Below are 19,463 nucleotides of genomic sequence, written 5' to 3' on the forward strand. Positions count from 1 at the left end.
TTCAGAAGAGTTGGAAAAATCTGGAAGTGTGGCTGGAGGAACTGTGAACATAATCAACAAGGGATGCAGGCGTGGGCAACAGCAACCAACATCTCGATAGCCACGGGGCGGTCTGGGACCCCGGGAGGGGCGGTGGCTGCAACTCCGGCCCCGCTCCGCACAGCTGGGCCAGAGCAGCACCACTCCCGCGAGCAGGCGGCAGCGTCGCCCGCAGGGAGCCAGGCAGACGGGGAGCGCCGGGGGCGGCGGCGCGCATTGGGGGCAGAGGAGCAGGCTGCGCCGCGGGCAGCCGGGAGCGGGAGGCGGGCCCGAGTGAGCGGGCCTCCGCGCGGTATTTGGCACGCACGCGCAGACGGGCCGCGGGGCCCCGAGGCACAGAGGAGGGGGAGCCAGAAAGAGGGGGGTGCGGAACGTATTTCCGCTCTGGCGGACAAATAATACCGGCCAAAGGAGAGGCCAGGCCGTCCGGCCCTTTAACCGTGTGGGGGGGGCTGGTGAAGAAAGGGGGGTCGGGAAAGGGGGAATCCTGCTCCTTTAATTCCCTCCCCTCTTCCTCCTCCCCGAGTTCTCGCCGACGCCGCCGCGCGCGGGGCCTGGAACACACGCCACGAGCCGCCCCCGCCCCTCCCCCCTTACGCCCACGCGGAGCCGGCCCCGCGCGCGCGCCCCGTGCACCCCCGCGCCTGCGCGCTGCCCAGGCCCTGCCCGTGTGTGGGGGCGCAGTCGGCCCCGGGGGGGGTGGGGGAAATAGGGGGGGAAAAAAACAGCGCGCGGAACCCGGCCAGGTGAGAGGCGCGTGCACTCAGGGTCGTGGGGCGGGGGGGGGGCGTGCCACGGAGTTCTGAACGTTGTGGGGGGGGCCGTGCACGATGCGTGCAGGCAGGCAGGAGACGTGAAAGTCGCGTGCAAACGTGCAAGGGGGGGGTGGAGGAATGAGGCAGCGGGTAAAGGGGGCGGGGTGAGAAGAGGCTGCACAGGGGCCACCCTAGAATCCAGGCCTCTGCTCCCGCTTCCGCCGGCCTTCCCCCGTGGGCGCGCGGGCTCGCCCCATCTTCGCGGGCTGTCGGGCTGGGGGGTGTGGACGCCGCTGCCCCGCCCCCGGGAACCACGCCTCCCTCCTTTCGGAGGGACAGCGCCTCCCCGGGGGCTGGGGAAACTGAGGAAGAGGCTTGAAAACTGGATGATCTGATGCTGGGAGGGCCAGGCAAGAATGGGGGTGCGAGGCCTGGAGCCTTGGCCTAGGAAAGCCGGAGACCTTTGTCTCTGACCGGTTTCCTTCCCAACCAGGGTGGCCCACCCCCGCCACAATGGCCTCTGGGGTGGAAGTCCTGCGCTTCCAGCTGCCCGGCCACGAGGCCGCTACGCTGCGGAACATGAACCAGCTCCGCGCAGAGGAGCGGTTTTGCGACGTGACCATTGTGGCCGACAGCCTCAAGTTCCGCGGCCACAAGGTCATCTTGGCCGCCTGCTCGCCGTTCCTGCGGGACCAGTTCCTGCTGAATCCCAGCTCTGAGTTGCAGGTCTCCCTGATGCACAGTGCACGCATAGTGGCTGACCTGCTCCTTTCTTGCTATACGGGCGCCCTGGAATTCGCCGTCAGGGACATTGTTAACTACCTGACGGCCGCCTCCTACCTGCAGATGGAGCACGTGGTGGAGAAATGCCGGAATGCCCTCAGCCAGTTCATCGAGCCCAAGATAGGCCTCAAAGAGGATGGGGTCAGCGATGCCAGCCTTGTAAGCAGTGTCAGTGCCACCAAATCCCTCCTCCCTCCCGCCAGGACCCCGAAGCCAGCCCCCAAACCCCCACCCCCACCCCCTCTCCCCCCTCCACTCCTGCGGCCTGTGAAGCTGGAGTTCCCGCTGGATGAGGACCTAGAGCTGAAGGCCGAGGAAGAGGATGAGGATGAGGACGAGGACGTGTCTGACATCTGCATCGTCAAGGTGGAATCGGCCTTGGAGGTGGCACACCGGCTCAAACCTCCCGGAGGCCTGGGAGGAGGCCTGGGCATCGGAGGCTCTGTGGGCAGCCACCTTGGCGAGCTGGCCCAGAGCAGCGTGCCCCCCAGCACTGTGGCTCCACCGCAGGGCGTGGTGAAAGCCTGCTACAGCCTGTCCGAGGACGCAGAAGGGGAGGGCCTGCTGTTGATCCCAGGAGGCCGGGCCAGTGTGGGGGCCACCTCAGGCCTGGTGGAGGCAGCAGCGGTGGCCATGGCTGCCCGGGGGGCGGGGGGCAGCCTGGGGGCGGGGGGCAGTCGGGGACCCCTGCCCGGAGGCTTTTCCAGTGGCAATCCCCTAAAGAACATCAAGTGCACCAAGTGCCCGGAAGTGTTCCAGGGCGTGGAGAAGCTGGTCTTCCACATGCGGGCGCAGCACTTCATATTCATGTGCCCGCGCTGCGGCAAGCAGTTCAACCACAGCAGCAACCTCAACCGCCACATGAACGTGCACCGCGGCGTCAAGTCGCACTCGTGTGGCATCTGCGGCAAGTGCTTCACACAGAAGTCCACGCTGCACGACCACCTCAACCTCCACTCGGGAGCGAGGCCCTATCGCTGTTCCTACTGCGATGTGCGCTTCGCTCACAAGCCTGCCATTAGGCGGCACCTCAAGGAGCAGCACGGCAAGACCACGGCCGAGAACGTGCTGGAGGCCAGCGTGGCTGAGATCAACGTCCTCATCCGCTAGCGCTAGCGTGGCAGGCGCTGGGTCCCTGGGCTGGGGGGGAAGGGGGCTCCTTGGTCCAGGAGAATAGGGGGGTGTGGGGGGCAGGGGCAGGCAGGTACGGTGGGGAGCCTGAGCAGACACACACATCCTGAGGGAGGGGCCGAAGATTCCTTAGAGAGAAGACCTTGCCTCTTCAGAAGAAAAGGATGGACAGGGAGAGAGTTCTTTGAGAAGGCCAAGGGAATAGGGGGGTCCCAGAGAAAGATTTTCTTCTCTTGGAGGTGCATGGATATGTGGAGGGAGGGAAAACGTCCTGTGGGATGAGGAGGGAAAAAGACTGGAAAATATTTTATTCCTGGCTACGGCTGCCCAGGAAGAGGTTCTGGCATTTCGTGAGGTAGGGGGTGGGTGGGTGGGAATTGGGAGGGAATTTGGCAGGAGGCAGCTTACCTGCTCCTGCTTGGACTAGATCCTTGGGAGAGGGAGTGGTAGGGAGAAAGGATTATTGAATTCCGGAAAAGGAAGGGGGAGACAGTTCTTGCATGCTGGGGAAATGGGATGGGTACAAGGCTCACCAAAATTCTAGGGAGAACAAAGGAAGATAGCAGGTAAGAGAATACGGAGGTGAGCATCCTGGGTAGATACTGGGAAGGGGGGTACAATAGCAGGAACTACGAATAGTGGTGGGGTGGGGGGTAGGGCACTGAGATGAGAGGCGGCAAGGAGGGCTGTTGCGGTGGGGGAGGGAGAGGAGTAGAGACTTATACAGTATTTTTTAAGAAAACAAAACGTATTTTTTAGGATTTTTTCTGGAGTTTGGGGTTTTAGTTTTTCTGCTTTTGTTTTCCACAAAATAAAAAAAAAAAACAACTTTTTCTTCTTTATACTCTATCTGGCAACTGCGTGTAAATGACTATCCCACCCTAGACCACCTCACCCTCTGATGCAATTTTCTAAGTACCCAGAGGACACAACTCACGCAGGTCTCATGCCTGAAGGAGCCTTGAGAGGGGAAGGGGAGTGTGACAAGTGGGCTCCTCTGGCCAGAGACCCTCCCAGTTCTGCATCCTCAACTCCTGGCAGATACCTCACAGCCCAAGTGTTCCGTGATTGTTTGGCGGAGGTGTTAACAAATGACCTACTCTAGTTGAGTTTGGTATCAGGGCTAGGGATGGGGCGTAGGCGTGATCATTGTGCCCACCAAAATTGTAAGCTGGAGCCTGAGTTTGGGCGTTTTTGGTCTGGGGAACGGGTTCCTGTCCTGAAGAAAGATAAAAACTACTGGGTTAAGATGCGGAGAAGACTACAATTCCCAGAAAGCTCTGGAATAGTTCTTAACCGAAGAGAACTACAGTTCCCAGAAGGCCTTGAATTGGCCTCAGATGCCCTATACCCTATCCACTTGCCTGTGTCAAATATCGCATGTGAGATACAGCCATTTTCCAAACTTTGACCAGATGTAAATACCTAAAGAGATGGTACTCTAAATACTGCTTTCAAAGTTGTGTGTCCTGGTGTAATATCACTCATACTTCCACTGTCGGCTGGGCTATGACCAACGGAGTGCCTGCTGTGCTTGTGAAGTGTTTGGCAAAAAAAGTTTACTTATTAGAGTGTTACCAGACAGTAATGACTCGGGCCTCTGGGGGCTTACCTGGATCTCTAGTGCATGTGGTGGCGTGACATGTCTGGCATAAATGGAAGAGACATTTAGCCCCAGGTTTTCAAAAGGGATCGCTGCTCCGGGGGACACTTGAAACTGCATGCTAGAACCAGCGAAGAGTAAAGGTGTCCTCCGCGCGTCCCCATCGCCCCCTTCTTGCTCGTTAGACAAGCAAGGCCAAAACTGAGGCCGAGTCTTCTATCTAGTGACCGAGAAGCTAGAAAGGAACCAGAAGCGGGAGAAGCACACATGGGCAGGACTGGAAATACAGCCAGTGCCGAGAGCCGGGAGGCTCAGTCGCTCCGCTAGTTACCTAAAGCCAGGTGGCAGATGGAGAAGCCACACCTGGACCCAGGCGTGCCTCGCCTTCGGTTCCCAGCTAAACTGAGGCCAGGAATGGCAGGAATTCTCCCCGGCAGCCCCCAGCTTAGTACAGGAACTGCCATGTCTGAGGCCGCCCTCCGGGGAAAATGGCCAGAAAATGCGTAGTGGCTCCTTTAAGGCTCCTCCTAGCCCTCCTACTCGCCCACGTGACCCGGGGCGGCCGCGCGCCGGCTCGGCCCCCAGCGCAAGCGGCGATGGCGGCGGCGGCGGGAGCTGCAGCGGCGGCGGCCGCCGAGGTGCGGAAGGGGAGGGGGAGAGGCGGGTGCATGCCCGCGCGCGCGCCCGGGGGAAGCGCGCGCCCGTGCAATGCTCCGGGGGTGCATCGGGGCCGGGGGGCCCGGGCGAGACTTGCAGCAATCCGGAGGGCCAGCACCGGGGGCGGATGAGGGGACCAGGGGGTGGGAGGTGGGGGGAGTGGGCACCGAGGCGCGCGTGCAGCCGCCGGCTGCCCCCGAGTGGGCAGCGGGCGCCGGCGCCCCAGGAACACGCGCGAGGGGCACGAGGGGCCGTCCACCGGGCTGGGGGACAGCGGGTGCTGGAGGGGTTGGTGCCCGGGGTCCCCGCGGCCTGGGGGACAAAGGGGGAGAGGCGCGTGCAGCCGGGAGGAGGGGGCGGGGCCGGGGTGCGGAGGCCCCGCCCCCTCCCCCTCCTCTCTTCTCGGTCCCTGAGATGCGGGGTCTACCGAGAGGGAGGGGGCTGATGCGGGCCCGGGGGAGGGGTCGTGCGGCCCCTCCGGGCAGCCGTGGCCGCGGAAGGGGGGGGCCCCATAGAGGAAGAGGTAGGCCCCGGAGCCTCCTGTCTCTTCCTAGGGCCCAGGCGTCCTGGGCCCCTCAACTTCCTACGGGACTGACCAGCTCTCCTATCCCTTGTGTCCCCTCCCAGGGGGAGGCCCCCGCTGAGATGGGGGCGCTGGTGCTGGAGAAGGAGCCCAGAGGAGCCACCGAGAGAGGTGAGTGCAGCAGAAACAGGCCCAATTGGACCTTCACCTCTGCCAGCACAGAATCTCTTGAGCCCTTAGCCCTGAACTTTTTCTCTTCCATTACAGTTCATGGCTCTTTGGGGGACACCCCTCGTAGTGAGGAGATCCTGCCCAAGGCCAACCCCGACTCCCTGGAGACTGCTGGTCCCTCATCCCCAGCCTCTGTCACGGTCACCGTCGGCGATGAAGGGGCTGACACACCTGTAGGGGCCACACCACTCATTGGGGATGAACCCGAGAATCTCGAGGGAGATGGGGACCTCCATGGGGGCCGCATCCTGATGGGTGAGAGGCCAGGGAGCCTGGGGGTGAGGTGGGGCATTCTCTGACTTTGTCTTCCCTCTTATCTTGTCTCCTGCCTGCTTGCCTGTGTTTTTCAGGCCATGCCACGAAGTCATTCCCGTCTTCCCCCAGTAAGGGGGGTGCTTGTCCCAGCCGAGCCAAGATGTCAATGACAGGGGCCGGAAAATCACCCCCATCAGTCCAGAGTTTGGCTATGAGGCTGCTGAGTATGCCGGGGGCCCAGGGGACAACAGCAGCAGGGCCTGAACCCCCTCCGGCCACAGCCAGCCCGGAGGGGCAGCCCAAGGTCCATCGAGCCAGGAAAACCATGTCCAAACCAGGAAATGGACAGGTGAGACTTAGGGGGAGGTTTGCGGGGGTGGGAGAGACAGGGTAATTAACCGTAAAACTCTTGTGGGCTGCTTTTTTACAATTTCCCTTCAGGTGTTTTCTTCTCCAGTCACTGCTTCACATATTTACCAAGGCGCTACTGTGTGTTAGTTTCTCTACTGGGGCTTAATCTGGAACAGACAGGTTTCTATCTTCCTGGGGTTTACATTCTTAGGCAGAGGGGAGTAGAAAACACTAATGTTAAAGAGTGAATTATGTAGTTAATGTCTTAATTACTCTTATAATAATGACTAGAGAAACTTCAAACCACTTTTCCTTTCTACCTCAAAGCAGGCCCCAAGGGAACTTCTCCCTTCTTTGAAACTGCCCCTGCTGTTTTAAAGGTTTTACTATGAATCTCTACAGGGAAGGAGCTGAGGGCCACAGAAACATCGGAGGAGGGAAATGACAAGAGCCCCAGAATCTCAGAAACTTTATGACAGTGTTTTTAGGGCTCTTGGCATCAGTGTTAGATGTGGGGTGTGCTTGACACAATTCTTATTATTGGCGCAGAACTTCAGATGGCATTTTTTGAGGCTGTGGCTCACCACCCCACCCCGACCTGGGGCTTGGCTCTAAGCTAATCCAGGCAGAACCATAGATGCTCCCTGACCCTAAGTGTGCTCCCTCTCTGCCCCCAGCCCCCAGTCCCTGAGAAGCGGCCCCCTGAAGTGCAGCATTTCCGCATGAGTGATGACGTGCACTCGCTGGGGAAGGTGACCTCAGGTCAGTTCCACCCCCCACCTACCTGCGGCTTGCTATGGCCTGTGCTAAGGGTTTAGAGTACGGACCTCACTCCTTTCTCTCTTTCCAGATGTGGCCAAAAGGAGGAAGCTGAACTCAGGAGGTGGCCTGGTGAGCCAGGAGAGGCAGGGAACAGGGCCTGGGCCTCTCCGCCTGGGGGGCTGCTCTGAGGGATCCTAGGAGCTGGGGCTCCATCTTGCCCTCAAGGGAAATGGGGTGTTGGTGAGGGAGTGCCAGCAGCTTCAATTTTTTTCTTTAAATCTTTTTCTAGTCAGAGGAGTTGGGTTCTGCACGGGGTTCGAGAGAAGTGACCCTGGAGAAGGGGGACCCCGGGTCCCTGGAGGAGTGGGAAACGGTGGTGGGGGATGACTTCAGCCTCTACTACGATTCCTACTCTGTGGATGAGCGGGTGGACTCTGACAGCAAGGTGAGAGGGAGCCAGCCGCCCTCCCGGCCAGTGCTCCCCCACGTCCAGGGCTCGCTCTCCAATCTTTCCTGCCCCACTTTCTTCTCTCTTTCCTTTTCTGAACACCCACTAACTCACTGCCCCATACTGTCTGTAACTTATTTCCAGCGTGTGCTCTACCCCATACCATCCCCTTGCCCCTCTCCACAGTGAAAATCACCATCCTGGACTTCGGGTTTAACATCCCATTTTATGGTTTATTTGTTGTTTGTTTGCTTGTTTATTCCTTTGCTCCTTGTTTGGTTTTATTTCACATATACGTCTGTCTATGCAGCAGAATGCTTAGTCTTGCCTGTTTTGCTTTTCATTCGTTTTATCGTGGAAACTTTCAAATATACACAAAAGAATAGAATAGTGAGCCCCCCGGTAGCCATCACCCAGCTCAAAGGATTATCAATACACAGCTGACCTTGACTCATCTCTTCCTCCCCAACACCCACACTTACTGGATTATTTCAGAGCAAATCGCAGATACCATATCATTTTATCTAAAAATATTTCCACAAGTATCTCTAAACATAAGACCTCTTTCTGTTTTTAAAAAATTTACAAATAATTTTTTTTTTCCGCCGTGCGGTATGTGGGGATCATAGTTCCCCAGCCAGGGATCAAACCCATGCCCCCTGCAGTGGAAGCAGGGAGCCCTTCCACTGGACCACCAGGGAAGTCCCTACAAATGATGCTTTAACACCATCACCTTGCTACCAGTCAGTCTTCACATTTTCTCGGTTGTTTCATAAATGAGTTTTCGTCTGTCAGGTTTCAGTGGGGTCCACACATTGATTTGATTATTTTTCTTAGGTCTCTCTTGTTGTATAGGTTCCCTATTTAAAAAAAAAAAACAAACTTGCCATTTATTTATTGAAGAAACCAAGTCGGTTATCCTACAGAATTCTTCACATTTAGGAGTTGGCTGTTTGGGTGGGGATTAACACATAACTCTCTGCCCAATGTTGCATCACATCAGGCGTGGAACATTTGGTCTTTTATTAGTGAAGTTAAGATCAGTGGATTCAGGGGATATCAGCCTGACTTCATTATAGCGTTTCTAGTTTTTTTGTTTTTTTTTTTAATTTTTGGCTGTGTTGGGTCTTCGTTGCGTGGGCTTTCTCTAGTTGCGGCGAGCGGGGGCTACTCTTTGTTGCAGTGCATGGGCTTCTCATCGCAGAGGCTTCTCTTCTTGCAGAGCATGGGCTCTAGGTGCACGGGCTTCAGTAGTTGTGGTACGTGGGTTCAGTAGTTGTGGCGCACGGGCTTAGTTGCTCCTCAGCATGTGATTTCTTCCCGGACCAGGGCTCGAACCCATGTCCCCTGCATTGGCAGGCAGATTCTCAACCACTGCACCACCAGGGAAGCCCCTCTAATTCGTTTTTCATTTAGTGTATTCAGTCTTGCCTCTTTATGAGCTTCATCAAGAGGCTCCTACTATACATGTGTTATCTAGAACGTATTCCTTTCTTTTCCTGTTTACTATTATGTTGCAAAGATTCATCATGTTGTTGCATGTCACCATAGCACCTTATTTTTTTAATTTTTATTTATTTATTTTTTTTTGCGGTACGTGGGCGTCTTACTGTTGTGGCCTCTCCCATTGCGGAGCACAGGCTCCGAACACGCAGGCTCAGTGGCCATGGCTCACGGGCCCAGCCGCTCCGCGGCAAGTGGGATCCTCCCAGACCGGGGCATGAACTCGTGTCCCCTGCATCGGCAGGCGGGCTCTCAACCACTGCGCCACCAGGGAAGCCCCAGCACCTTATTTTTTATTACAGTATAATATGCTACACCCCCTCTCCGTATCCAACCCTTTCCTTCCTTTCCTGTTCACACTCATCATCACCGCGGAGCCATCCGTGGAGAATTGTTGTTTTCTTGATCCCGCCTCATTCTCTGAGTCCCGGGGGTCGGATGTGTCCTGCTCTGCCTGTCTCCCATGTTCCCCCCAGCAGACAGCTGTGGCCTGGGGGTCACTGTTTCTTCAGCCTCACTTTACCTCTCTTCCAGTCTGAGGTCGAAGCTCTGGCTGAACAACTGAGTGAGGAAGAGGAAGAGGAGGAGGAGGAAGAGGAGGAGGAGGAAGAGGAGGAGGAGGAAGAGGAAGAGGAGGAGGAAGATGAAGAGTCAGGCAATCAGTCTGACAGGGTAGAACTGGAGGCTGGCGTCCCCGGAGGAGTGGGGGCTTTGGGGACAGCGGTCTGAGTCCTCAAAGGAGGCGTTTATGGGCTGGGGGCCGGGCTCTTTAACGCTCTTCCCCCCCCCAGAGTGGTTCCAGCGGCCGGCGCAAAGCCAAGAAGAAATGGCGGAAGGATAGCCCATGGGTGAAGCCGTCACGGAAACGGCGGAAGCGGGAGCCTCCGAGGGCCAAGGAGCCACGAGGTGAGAAGGCTCCTCTGTTTCGGGGTCCCCTCCTGCAGCCCCCTCCCGGTCCCGAGAGCATGCACGCACACACACGCTAGCATGCACGCCCGCATGTACCCCCGCATCCAGGCACCTGTGAGCTCGCACTCTCACTCTCTCTGTCTCTGTGTCAGGAGTGAATGGTGTGGGCTCCTCAGGCCCCAGTGAGTACATGGAGGTCCCTCTGGGGTCCCTGGAGCTGCCCAGCGAGGGGACCCTCTCTCCCAACCACGCTGGTAATTGCCAATTGCCGGGATAGGGAGCCACTAGGGGGCGCCCTTGGGGCCGGAGGGAATGGGGAGGAGGGGAACCCCGCTGGAGCTGGGGTGTCCGTGGCCAGACTTTGGGGGTTCTGGAGCACGGAGGGAAAGTCAGGGCGGGGGTGAGAGGCCCCAGGAGGGGTCCTGGTGGGTGAGAGGCTGGGCCTCCCTCAGCTCCCTCTATCCTCCATCCAAGGGGTGTCCAATGACACATCTTCGCTGGAGACAGAGCGTGGGTTTGAGGAGTTGCCCCTCTGCAGCTGCCGCATGGAGGCACCCAAGATAGACCGCATCAGCGAGAGAGCGGGGCACAAGTGCATGGCCACGGAGAGCGTGGATGGAGAGGTGGGCCTCTGGGCTGGTAGGTGACAGGGCATCCAGCCCCAGAGCCCAGCCTCACCTTCTGTCACCCATCCTCACTGCACACAGCTGTCGGGCTGCAACGCTGCAATCCTGAAGCGGGAGACCATGAGACCGTCCAGCCGCGTGGCACTGATGGTGCTCTGTGAGACCCACCGTGCCCGCATGGTCAAACACCACTGCTGCCCAGGCTGTGGCTACTTCTGCACGGCGGTGAGTGACCAGTGGGGCAGACAGGCAGCATGCCCCATGGGGGTAGGGGCTCCCAGAGCCTGGCCACATTGTTTTCCTGCCCCCAGGGCACCTTCCTGGAGTGTCACCCCGACTTCCGAGTGGCCCACCGCTTCCACAAGGCCTGTGTGTCCCAGCTGAACGGGATGGTCTTCTGTCCCCACTGTGGGGAGGATGCATCTGAGGCCCAGGAGGTGACCATCCCCCGGGGGGATGGGGTGACCCCACCGGCTGGCACTGCAGCCCCTGCCCCCCCGCCCCTGGCCCAGGATGCCCCTGGGAGAGCGGACACTTCCCAGCCCAGGTACTGGCTTTGCCCTTCCCTTCTGTCTGCTCCCTGCCCCAGTCCCCGTCTCCCCTGAACGTTCACGCCTTCTCCCACAGCGCCCGGATGCGAGGACAGGGGGAGCCCCGGCGTCCACCCTGCGACCCCCTGACTGACACCATCGACAGCTCGGGGCCCTCCCTAACCCTGCCCAATGGGGGCTGCCTCTCAGCTGTGGGGCTGCCACCTGGCCCAGGCCGGGAGGCCCTGGAAAAGGCCCTGGTCATCCAGGAGTCAGAGAGGTGAGTAGGGGTTTCCCTCGGGCACAGCAGCTAGGACCGGGGCTGGAAGTGTGGAGCTGCAGGTGTGGGGACCGATGCTTGAATCTGGGGAGTCAACCCCCTCTCCCTCCCTCACCACGGCAGGCGGAAGAAACTCCGTTTCCACCCCCGGCAGCTGTACCTGTCCGTGAAGCAGGGGGAGCTGCAGAAGGTGATCCTGATGCTGTGTGAGTATCACTCCTTCGTTCAGCAAACCCTGCCTGAGCACCGATTATGTACCAGTCACTGGACTCGGGGCCAGGACGGCAGCAATGAGGGACATCGTCCTTGCCCTGAAGGACTTCGTGTGGTGGGGGAATAACCTGTGATGATGGGGACTGGGGACTGTTCTGAGTGCTTTGCACGTTCACTCACTTAAATCTTCCCAGCGGAGGCCCAGAGAGGTTAACTACCTTGCCCAGTGCACAGCAGTACTAAGGGGCAGGGGCAGGGCCGTTTGAACTCAGGCAGAGCTGGTGCTCTTAACTTCTTACCCTGATCAGTGCCGTGCTGCAGTGCAGGTGAGCACAAAGAAGGCCCAGGAGGGCCCCTGACTCAGGTTGGGGCCCTGAGAAACCTTCCTGGAGGAGGTGCCACCCGCCCCCTAGCTTGCTTACCACCTGTCCCTCCCTCTCCCGGTGTGGCGGGCCCTCCCCGCAGTGGACAACCTGGACCCCAACTTCCAGAGCGACCAGCAGAGCAAGCGCACACCCCTGCACGCGGCTGCCCAGAAGGGCTCTGTGGAGATCTGCCACGTACTGCTGCAGGTCAGCGCGGGCCCAGCCCTAGGACCCCCTCCCCTGCCCAGCCCCTCTCTGGTGCCAGCCTGCGTGCCCCCTCCTTGCAGGCTGGGGCGAACATCAATGCTGTGGACAAGCAGCAGCGGACGCCGCTGATGGAGGCCGTGGTGAACAACCACCTGGAGGTGGCTCGCTACATGGTGCAGCGCGGGGGCTGCGTCTACAGCAAGGTGCGCGGCCGGGCAGGCCGGGGCCGGGGCTCAAGGCCTGGGCTTGAGGTGCCAGCCAGCCGGCTCATCTGCCTGCATCGCCCTCAGGAGGAAGACGGCTCCACCTGCCTCCACCACGCAGCCAAAATTGGGAATCTGGAGATGGTCAGCCTGCTGCTCGGCACGGGACAGGTGGACGTCAACGCCCAGGTCAGCGGCCGGGCTTCTGGCTCAGCCCCCTGGGGTCCTTGCCTCAGCCTCAGACTTTAGGTCCCCTTTCTCCCTCGTCTGACCTTCGACCCTTTCCCTGCATTTCACACTGTTCCAGTCTGTCCCCGTCTCTTTTTCCCCCTTCATTTGTATTTCTCTTCATTCTCTTCTGTTTTCTTTTTTCTCTTTATCACTTTTCAAAATGAGTTGCGGCCTTCATCTCTGGAACTGTCCAGTGAGATTCCTTACTAAGTCAGTTTTTCGTGTGTTGGAGGTGTTTTAGTCTGTGTCATTCTTCTTGATCTTTGGGTTTTTTTATTTAATTAATTTTTATTGGAGCATAGTTGCTTTACAATGTTGTGTTAGTTTCTTCCGTACAGCAAAATGAATCAGCTATACATACACATGCATCCTGTCTTTTTTGGATTTCCTTCCCATTTAGGTCACCACAGTGTGTTAGGTTCCCTGTGCTATGCAGTATGTCCTCGTTAGTTGTCTATTTTATACATAGTATCAATAGCGTATATGTGTCAATCCCAATCTCCCAGTTCCTCCCACCCTCCCCTTGGTATCCACACATTTGTTCTCTACGTCTGTGTCTCTTTCTGCTTTGCAAATAAGATCATCTATACCATTTTTCTAGATTCCACATATATGAGTTAATATACGATATTTGTTTTTCTCTTTCTGATTTCCTCCACTCTGTAGGACACTCTCTAGGTCCATCCGTGTCGCTACAAATGACCCAATTTTGTTCCTTTTTATGGCTGAGTAATATTCCATTGTATCTTTGTGCCATATCTTCTTTATCTATTTCTCTGTTGATGGGCACTTAGGTTGCTTCCTTGTCCTGGCTGTTGTAAATAGCGCTGCCGTGAACATTGGGGTGCCCTTCTTGATCTTTGAATTATTCTGTCCCTTGTCCAGAAGAAGCCCCTTGCCATAGGCTCCTGTGACTTTTGAAATGACCCAGTGGCCTTTGAGAGCATCCTTTTCAGCACCTATCCTGCCCCCAACTCAGGATCTACCATTTCTCTAAGAAACTCTGGTTCCTTTAAATGGGAAATATTTTTTAGAGACTACAGTTTGTGTACCTAGGGGTGGTCATTGTCGTTGGGTCCCTGCTTCTAGGACTTTTGAGTGGGCAGATGGAGGAAATAATGTATTTTTTCTTTTAATTTTTTATTTTTTTTAAATTTATTTATTTATGTATTTATTTATTGGCTGTGTTGGGTCTTCTTTGCTGCACGCGGGCTTTCCCTAGCTGCGGTGAGCGGGGGCTACTCTTTGTTGCGGCGAGCAGGCTTCTCATTACGGTGGCTTCTCTTCGTTGCAGAGCACGGGCTCTAGGCGCGCGGGCTGCAGTAGTTGTGGCTCGTGGCCTCAGTAGTTGTGGCTTGCAGGCTCTAGAGCGCAGGCTCAGTAGTTGTGGCGCACGGGCTTAGTTGCTCCGTGGCATGTGGGATCTTCCTGGACCAGGGCTCGAACCTGTGTCCCCTGCGTTGGCCCGCAGATTCTTAACCACCGCGCCACCAGGGAAGTCCCAAGGAAATACATACTTTTTAAAAAGAGAAAAATCACTTCGCGGCCTTGAGCAATAGACGTTTACTAGTCCCATCTTGTAAACGAGGAAACTGAGACCCAGAGCCGTTAAATGATTTGCCCAGGGTTCCACAGCCTGTGAGTGGTGGGACTCTGAGTGTGAGTCTAGCTCCGGAGCCTGTGCTCTTGACCCCATCTGTTTGGGTGAGCAGGGCTGGAGCTGCCTCTCCACGCTCCTCCTTCCCCCCCACCCACAGGACAGTGGGGGGTGGACGCCCATCATCTGGGCCGCAGAGCACAAGCACATCGAGGTGATCCGCATGCTGCTGACACGGGGTGCCGACGTCACCCTCACAGACAATGTGAGAGTTTGGTCGGGATACGGGAGGTGGGTTCAGCCCCCCCGCCCCTGAGCAAGGTGCCGGCTGGGTTCACACCTCTCCCCCTGCCACCTCCACAGGAGGAGAACATCTGCCTGCACTGGGCCTCGTTCACCGGCAGCGCCGCCATCGCAGAGGTTCTCCTAAATGCCCGCTGCGACCTCCACGCTGTCAACTACCATGGGGACACGCCCCTACACATCGCAGCCCGGGAGAGCTACCACGACTGCGTGCTGTGAGTCTCCACCCCTCCCCCACCTGGACACTCCTCTGCCCCCTCTCACAGCCCCGGACCCCACAGGCTTCCCGTCCCCTCCCAGGTTGTTCCTGTCACGCGGGGCAAACCCTGAGCTGCGGAACAAGGAGGGGGACACGGCGTGGGACCTAACCCCCGAGCGCTCTGACGTGTGGTTTGCACTCCAGCTCAACCGCAAGCTGAGGCTCGGGGTGGGAAATCGGGCCATCCGCACTGAGAAGATCATCTGCCGGTGAGCCTGGGCTCTCTCTTTACCCGGAGCGACCTCCGCCCCCTCCCCTGGCCCCTAGAATCCTCTGAGCCCCCCAAACCACCTCTGCCCCCCATCCGCCTGCCACACGCACACGTCAACTAGATGCACCAAATAAAAACAGGGACCATCCAGCTGAATTAGAATTTCGGGTGAACAGCGCATACTTTTTTAACGTTAGGAGGGTCCCATGCAGTATTTGGGACATACCTGTACTGAAAAATTGTTCCTTGATACCCTGAAATTCAGATTTCACTGAGTGTCCTGCCTTTGATCTGGGAACCTTACTCCCCACGCCCCAGTGAACCCCCAGAACCACCCTCTTCCCTCACCCAGCCCTCTCCCCACCTAGGGGAGTCCTCACCCACCTCCATCTCCCCTCCTGCCAGGGACGTGGCTCGGGGCTATGAGAACGTGCCCATTCCCTGTGTCAATGGTGTGGACGGGGAGCCCTGCCCCGAGGATTACAAGTACATCTCGGAGAACTGCGAGACGTCCACCATGAACATCGACCGCAACATCACCCACCTACAGGTGAGTGCAGGGCCCTCCCTGGGCCCTCCTCCCAAAGGGACACCCAGAGCCACCAAGTACAGCTGGGCACACTGTGGGCCAGCGAGGGCACCTGGCCAAGGTGGTGGGGCTGAAAGGGAGCTCCGGTGTGGACTTGCATCCACCTAGGGAGGGCGTCCTTTTTCTAGGACACGTGAAGGTATCACATGGGCTCATGGTGGCCCTAGAGACACCCCCATCAGCAACATCTTGATTCCCCCTCATCCCGGGACCATCACCATCACTGTCCTACAAGGTGGACCCTAGAGAAAGGACAGCAGTTGTGGGGCAGGGAGCACTGGAAGCTGAGGGGCCGAGGCCAATTCTGGGGGGTGAGCTGACCCTACCTCCCGCCCCAGCACTGCACATGCGTGGATGACTGCTCCAGCTCCAACTGCCTGTGTGGCCAGCTCAGCATTCGCTGCTGGTATGACAAGGTACGTGCCCTCGCCCTGGCCGCACACACACTCATCCACTCCTTTGGGGGAGCTGGCCTCTGACACCAACTCTCTGGGACCTTGTCCCTCACCTTCTACCCTGTGGGGGAAGCAGCAAAGAGGGCAGGGCGAGACCTGGGATTCCTAGGCTGTTGCCAGGACAGAGAGGGGCCTGGCCCAGATATATGCAAACACAGGGCGAGGGTTGCGTGTTTCCTGTTGGATAAACTAAGAGCATATGTGGCCTCCCCCAGCCTGTCCTCCCTGTGTCTGGGTTGGGGTCAGCAGTGGATTTTTCTGTGAAGTCTTGGGAGTCCTGGGCAGCTGAGGTGGGCACCACACAGAAACCACTGTCCTCCCCTCCCTCAACCCCAGGACGGGCGGCTGCTCCAGGAATTTAACAAGATCGAGCCCCCGCTGATTTTTGAGTGTAACCAGGCGTGCTCCTGCTGGAGAAACTGCAAGAACCGGGTAGTGCAGAGTGGCATCAAGTGAGGCCCAGCCCCTCAGCTCCCCTCGCTCCCCTTTCTCCTTTCTCTCCCTCGGGGCGCTTCCAGGTCACGCCACTGAATATCACCCTCTCTCCCACCCCCAGGGTGCGACTGCAGCTCTACCGCACAGCCAAGATGGGCTGGGGGGTCCGAGCCCTGCAGACCATTCCCCAGGGGACTTTCATTTGCGAGTGAGTGGTGGGGAGGGGGTACTTTGGCTCCTGGGGGCGTGGGGCTGGATGCAGGGCCACGGCTGACTCCCAGGCCTCCCTCTCTGCCCTCCTCCCTGATGGGTCCCAGCTCTTCCTGCTGCCCCCACTCCAGCCAGCCTCCTCTGACCCCCATCCCCAAGCCTCCGCTCTGGCCAGACCACAGTGCCTGCGTCTCTCCCTCCCCTTCGGTGTATTTCCGACCCTCACACTCCCTCTCCCCTGCCCTTCCCAACTGCGGGAAGCCCCGGTTTCACAGACAGACAGAGCTGGGTGTCCTTGGCCAAGTTCACAACCTCTCTGAGCCTCATTTTTCTTGTCTGTAAAATGGAGGTGATAACAGCTGCCTTTCTGTCCACCTCATCAGGGGCCTCAGGCCTCTCCATCCATCAATTCTTTCTCTTCCCATTATCCGTTACCTCTTCCTTCCCCTAGCTTTTACTCCATAGCCTTCAAACGTAATCTAGGTCTCCTTTGGCCTTAAAAAAAAGAAGAAGAAAAAAAAAGAAAGAGTCCTCCAGCCCCAATTGCCTATTTAAGAGACCATTCATTTTTCCTCCATCATGTCATCTCTCAATTTGACTGAGGCAAGCGACCCCTGCCTCCTGGGCCTCAGTTTCCCCATCATCCATTCACTGCTCATCCCTGTCCACATCTGCCTTTACCCTCACCCCTCTGCTGATGCCGCCTCGCAGCAGTCCTACTCCCTGACCCGTGTGTCTCAGTCCTCATTCTCCTGGCACCTGCCACCCCCCTCAGCTCTGGCTCCCATGACACCGTCCTCACCTGCGACCCATCCATTCTTCCTCTTCACCAGCTCCTCTCCCTCTGCTTTCCAAACGTGGGTGTGCTCACCCCCAGTTCTTCGTAGCTCCTGCGGCTCCGTCCCCTCCCTGCTGTCCTCACCCCTCTCCTGTCCTCAGCCCAGCGTTGCCCCCACCTGCTGGGTGATCCCTAGTCCACAAACCCCCGTGTCTACGCCTGAACAGATTTCCCCACCCAGGCCGACTGCCCACAGATACTGATCCCTTCACCCCAGAGGCTGGGCGCCGCCGCGCTCACCCGAGTCATCCTCTGGTGCGGCTCGAGCCCCTCCCTCTAACTTCCCCACCACTGCTTCTCCAGCTCATCCCTGGCCCCACTCTGTCGGTCCTGCCTGTTGATCTAGTTGTCTGGTGGGACCCCAGTGGCGGGAGTGTGTCCTGTGTGTACCCTCACGTGCCTGTGTCCCCAGGTTCCTCCTCCTGTACCCCCCTTCTGGGTGGGGGCCACCCACCCCCTCCCTCCCAGATGATGTCCGCTATCCTTGGGGGCCCACTGTGCCTTGGGTCGCCCACCCCAGTCCCAGCTGTGCTGATCTGTGAGATTCACAGACAGCTGACAAACAGTGGAAGAGGAATCCTGGGGCTGTGAGGAGAGACAGGGCCTGGAGCCTGCTCCCGGTAATGCCTGCTCACCTCCAGAACCACCACTCCCTGCCCAACAGGTATGTCGGCGAGCTGATCTCCGATGCTGAGGCTGACGTGAGAGAGGATGATTCTTACCTCTTCGACTTAGACAACAAGGTAGGCAGGAGACCCCTCTGCCGCCCTCCTCTCAGCAGATGGAAACCCGAGGAGGAGGGGCTGGGTGGTCAGCGGGGTGGGGAGGTTGGCCCAGCCAGCGGGGTGGTGGTAGATGTGATGAATGACGCCCTCCCATCAGGATGGAGAGGTGTACTGCATCGACGCCCGTTACTACGGCAACATCAGCCGCTTCATCAACCACTTGTGTGACCCCAACATCATCCCCGTGCGGGTCTTCATGCTGCACCAAGACCTGCGATTTCCACGCATTGCCTTCTTCAGCTCCCGAGACATCCGGGCCGGGGAGGAACTGGGGTGAGGCGCCCTGCGGCTCGGCCAGGGTGTGGGAGATGCAGCGAGCCCAGGACCCAAAGCGGGCGGCTGGCGAGTGCCTGGTTTCCAGGCATGGATTAGAGCAGAGCTTGTCCGATGTCACTGTAAACAGTCCTGAGCCTCACAGTTTCTGAGTCAGTAGGTTTGGGATGGGGCCTGAAGAATCTTCACTTCTAACAAGCTACCAGGCAGTGCTGGTGCCGCAGGTGCATTAGAACAAAGGAGGGCTTAGAGCCCCTCCGAAGATGGGGGTGGATGCTTTGGAGTGGGTCTGGGCCCCACAGACCTCTTGTGCTTCTCTGACAGGTTTGACTATGGTGACCGCTTCTGGGACATCAAAAGCAAATATTTCACCTGCCAGTGTGGCTCTGAGAAGTGCAAGCACTCAGCTGAGGCCATTGCCCTGGAGCAGAGCCGCCTGGCCCGCCTGGATCCCCACCCCGAGCTGCTGCCTGAGCTCGGCTCCCTGCCCCCCGTCAACCCCTGAGAGAGGACCACGACCCCCACCCCAAGCCCTGGACAGCCAGCTCCGCCACTTGCTGCCCACACCTGGGGGTGCTACCGTCTCCTCTCCCCCTACCCCTTTGCACATTCCTCAGTTAGATCCCAGCCAGGCCCTGGAGGTCTGACAGCCCCTCTCTCCCAGAGCTGGTTCCTCCCTGGGAGGGTGACTTCAGGGCTGGCCACACCCCTGTTCCCCACCCTCAGCTGAAGTCTAATGAATTGAAGTTGGGTGTCTGTGCTAATCGGTTTCCTTTGTTCTCAATAAATGTTGGGTTTATAATAAACTGGGTGACTGTTGGCGGAAAAGCACACACAGCCAGAGGGAATGTGGGTCCAAGGGGCAGAAAGAGGATGAGAAGCAGGCTGGACAGGTGTGGCTGG

General features: G+C 58.1%; 2 protein-coding genes across 12 annotated transcripts; both read left to right on the forward strand.

The window, feature by feature from the left end:
- Positions 1-720: 720 nt before the first annotated feature.
- On the forward strand, positions 721-3,062 carry ZBTB12 (zinc finger and BTB domain containing 12). Its single transcript, XM_060163190.1, has 2 exons — positions 721-785; positions 1,288-3,062. Exon 2 carries the CDS (start codon positions 1,308-1,310, stop codon positions 2,685-2,687), a length of 1,380 nt encoding a protein of 459 aa, XP_060019173.1. The 5' UTR covers positions 721-785; positions 1,288-1,307; the 3' UTR covers positions 2,688-3,062.
- A 1,820-nt stretch (positions 3,063-4,882) lies between these two features.
- Positions 4,883-19,366, forward strand: EHMT2 (euchromatic histone lysine methyltransferase 2). 11 transcript variants are annotated; one of them, XM_060163207.1, is made up of 28 exons: positions 4,883-4,949; positions 5,596-5,662; positions 5,759-5,977; positions 6,073-6,326; positions 7,006-7,090; positions 7,179-7,219; positions 7,380-7,535; positions 9,576-9,713; positions 9,833-9,947; positions 10,103-10,204; positions 10,425-10,573; positions 10,658-10,801; positions 10,888-11,123; positions 11,204-11,386; positions 11,510-11,592; positions 12,065-12,171; positions 12,252-12,374; positions 12,462-12,563; positions 14,363-14,467; positions 14,566-14,720; positions 14,806-14,973; positions 15,381-15,525; positions 15,903-15,980; positions 16,356-16,471; positions 16,576-16,662; positions 18,167-18,245; positions 18,385-18,560; positions 18,885-19,366. In XM_060163207.1, exons 1-28 carry the CDS (start codon positions 4,908-4,910, stop codon positions 19,063-19,065), a joined length of 3,636 nt encoding a protein of 1,211 aa, XP_060019190.1. In that variant the 5' UTR covers positions 4,883-4,907; the 3' UTR covers positions 19,066-19,366. The 11 variants fall into 11 exon arrangements, 9 of the variants coding, with proteins under 9 accessions (XP_060019190.1, XP_060019192.1, XP_060019191.1 ...); XM_060163209.1 differs by lacking the exon at positions 14,363-14,467; XM_060163208.1 differs by lacking the exon at positions 10,103-10,204.
- The last annotated feature ends 97 nt before the right edge of the window (positions 19,367-19,463 follow it).

The sequence above is a fragment of the Lagenorhynchus albirostris genome, chromosome 10, assembly GCF_949774975.1.
Source record: "Lagenorhynchus albirostris chromosome 10, mLagAlb1.1, whole genome shotgun sequence".
NCBI classification, from domain to species: domain Eukaryota; kingdom Metazoa; phylum Chordata; class Mammalia; order Artiodactyla; family Delphinidae; genus Lagenorhynchus; species Lagenorhynchus albirostris.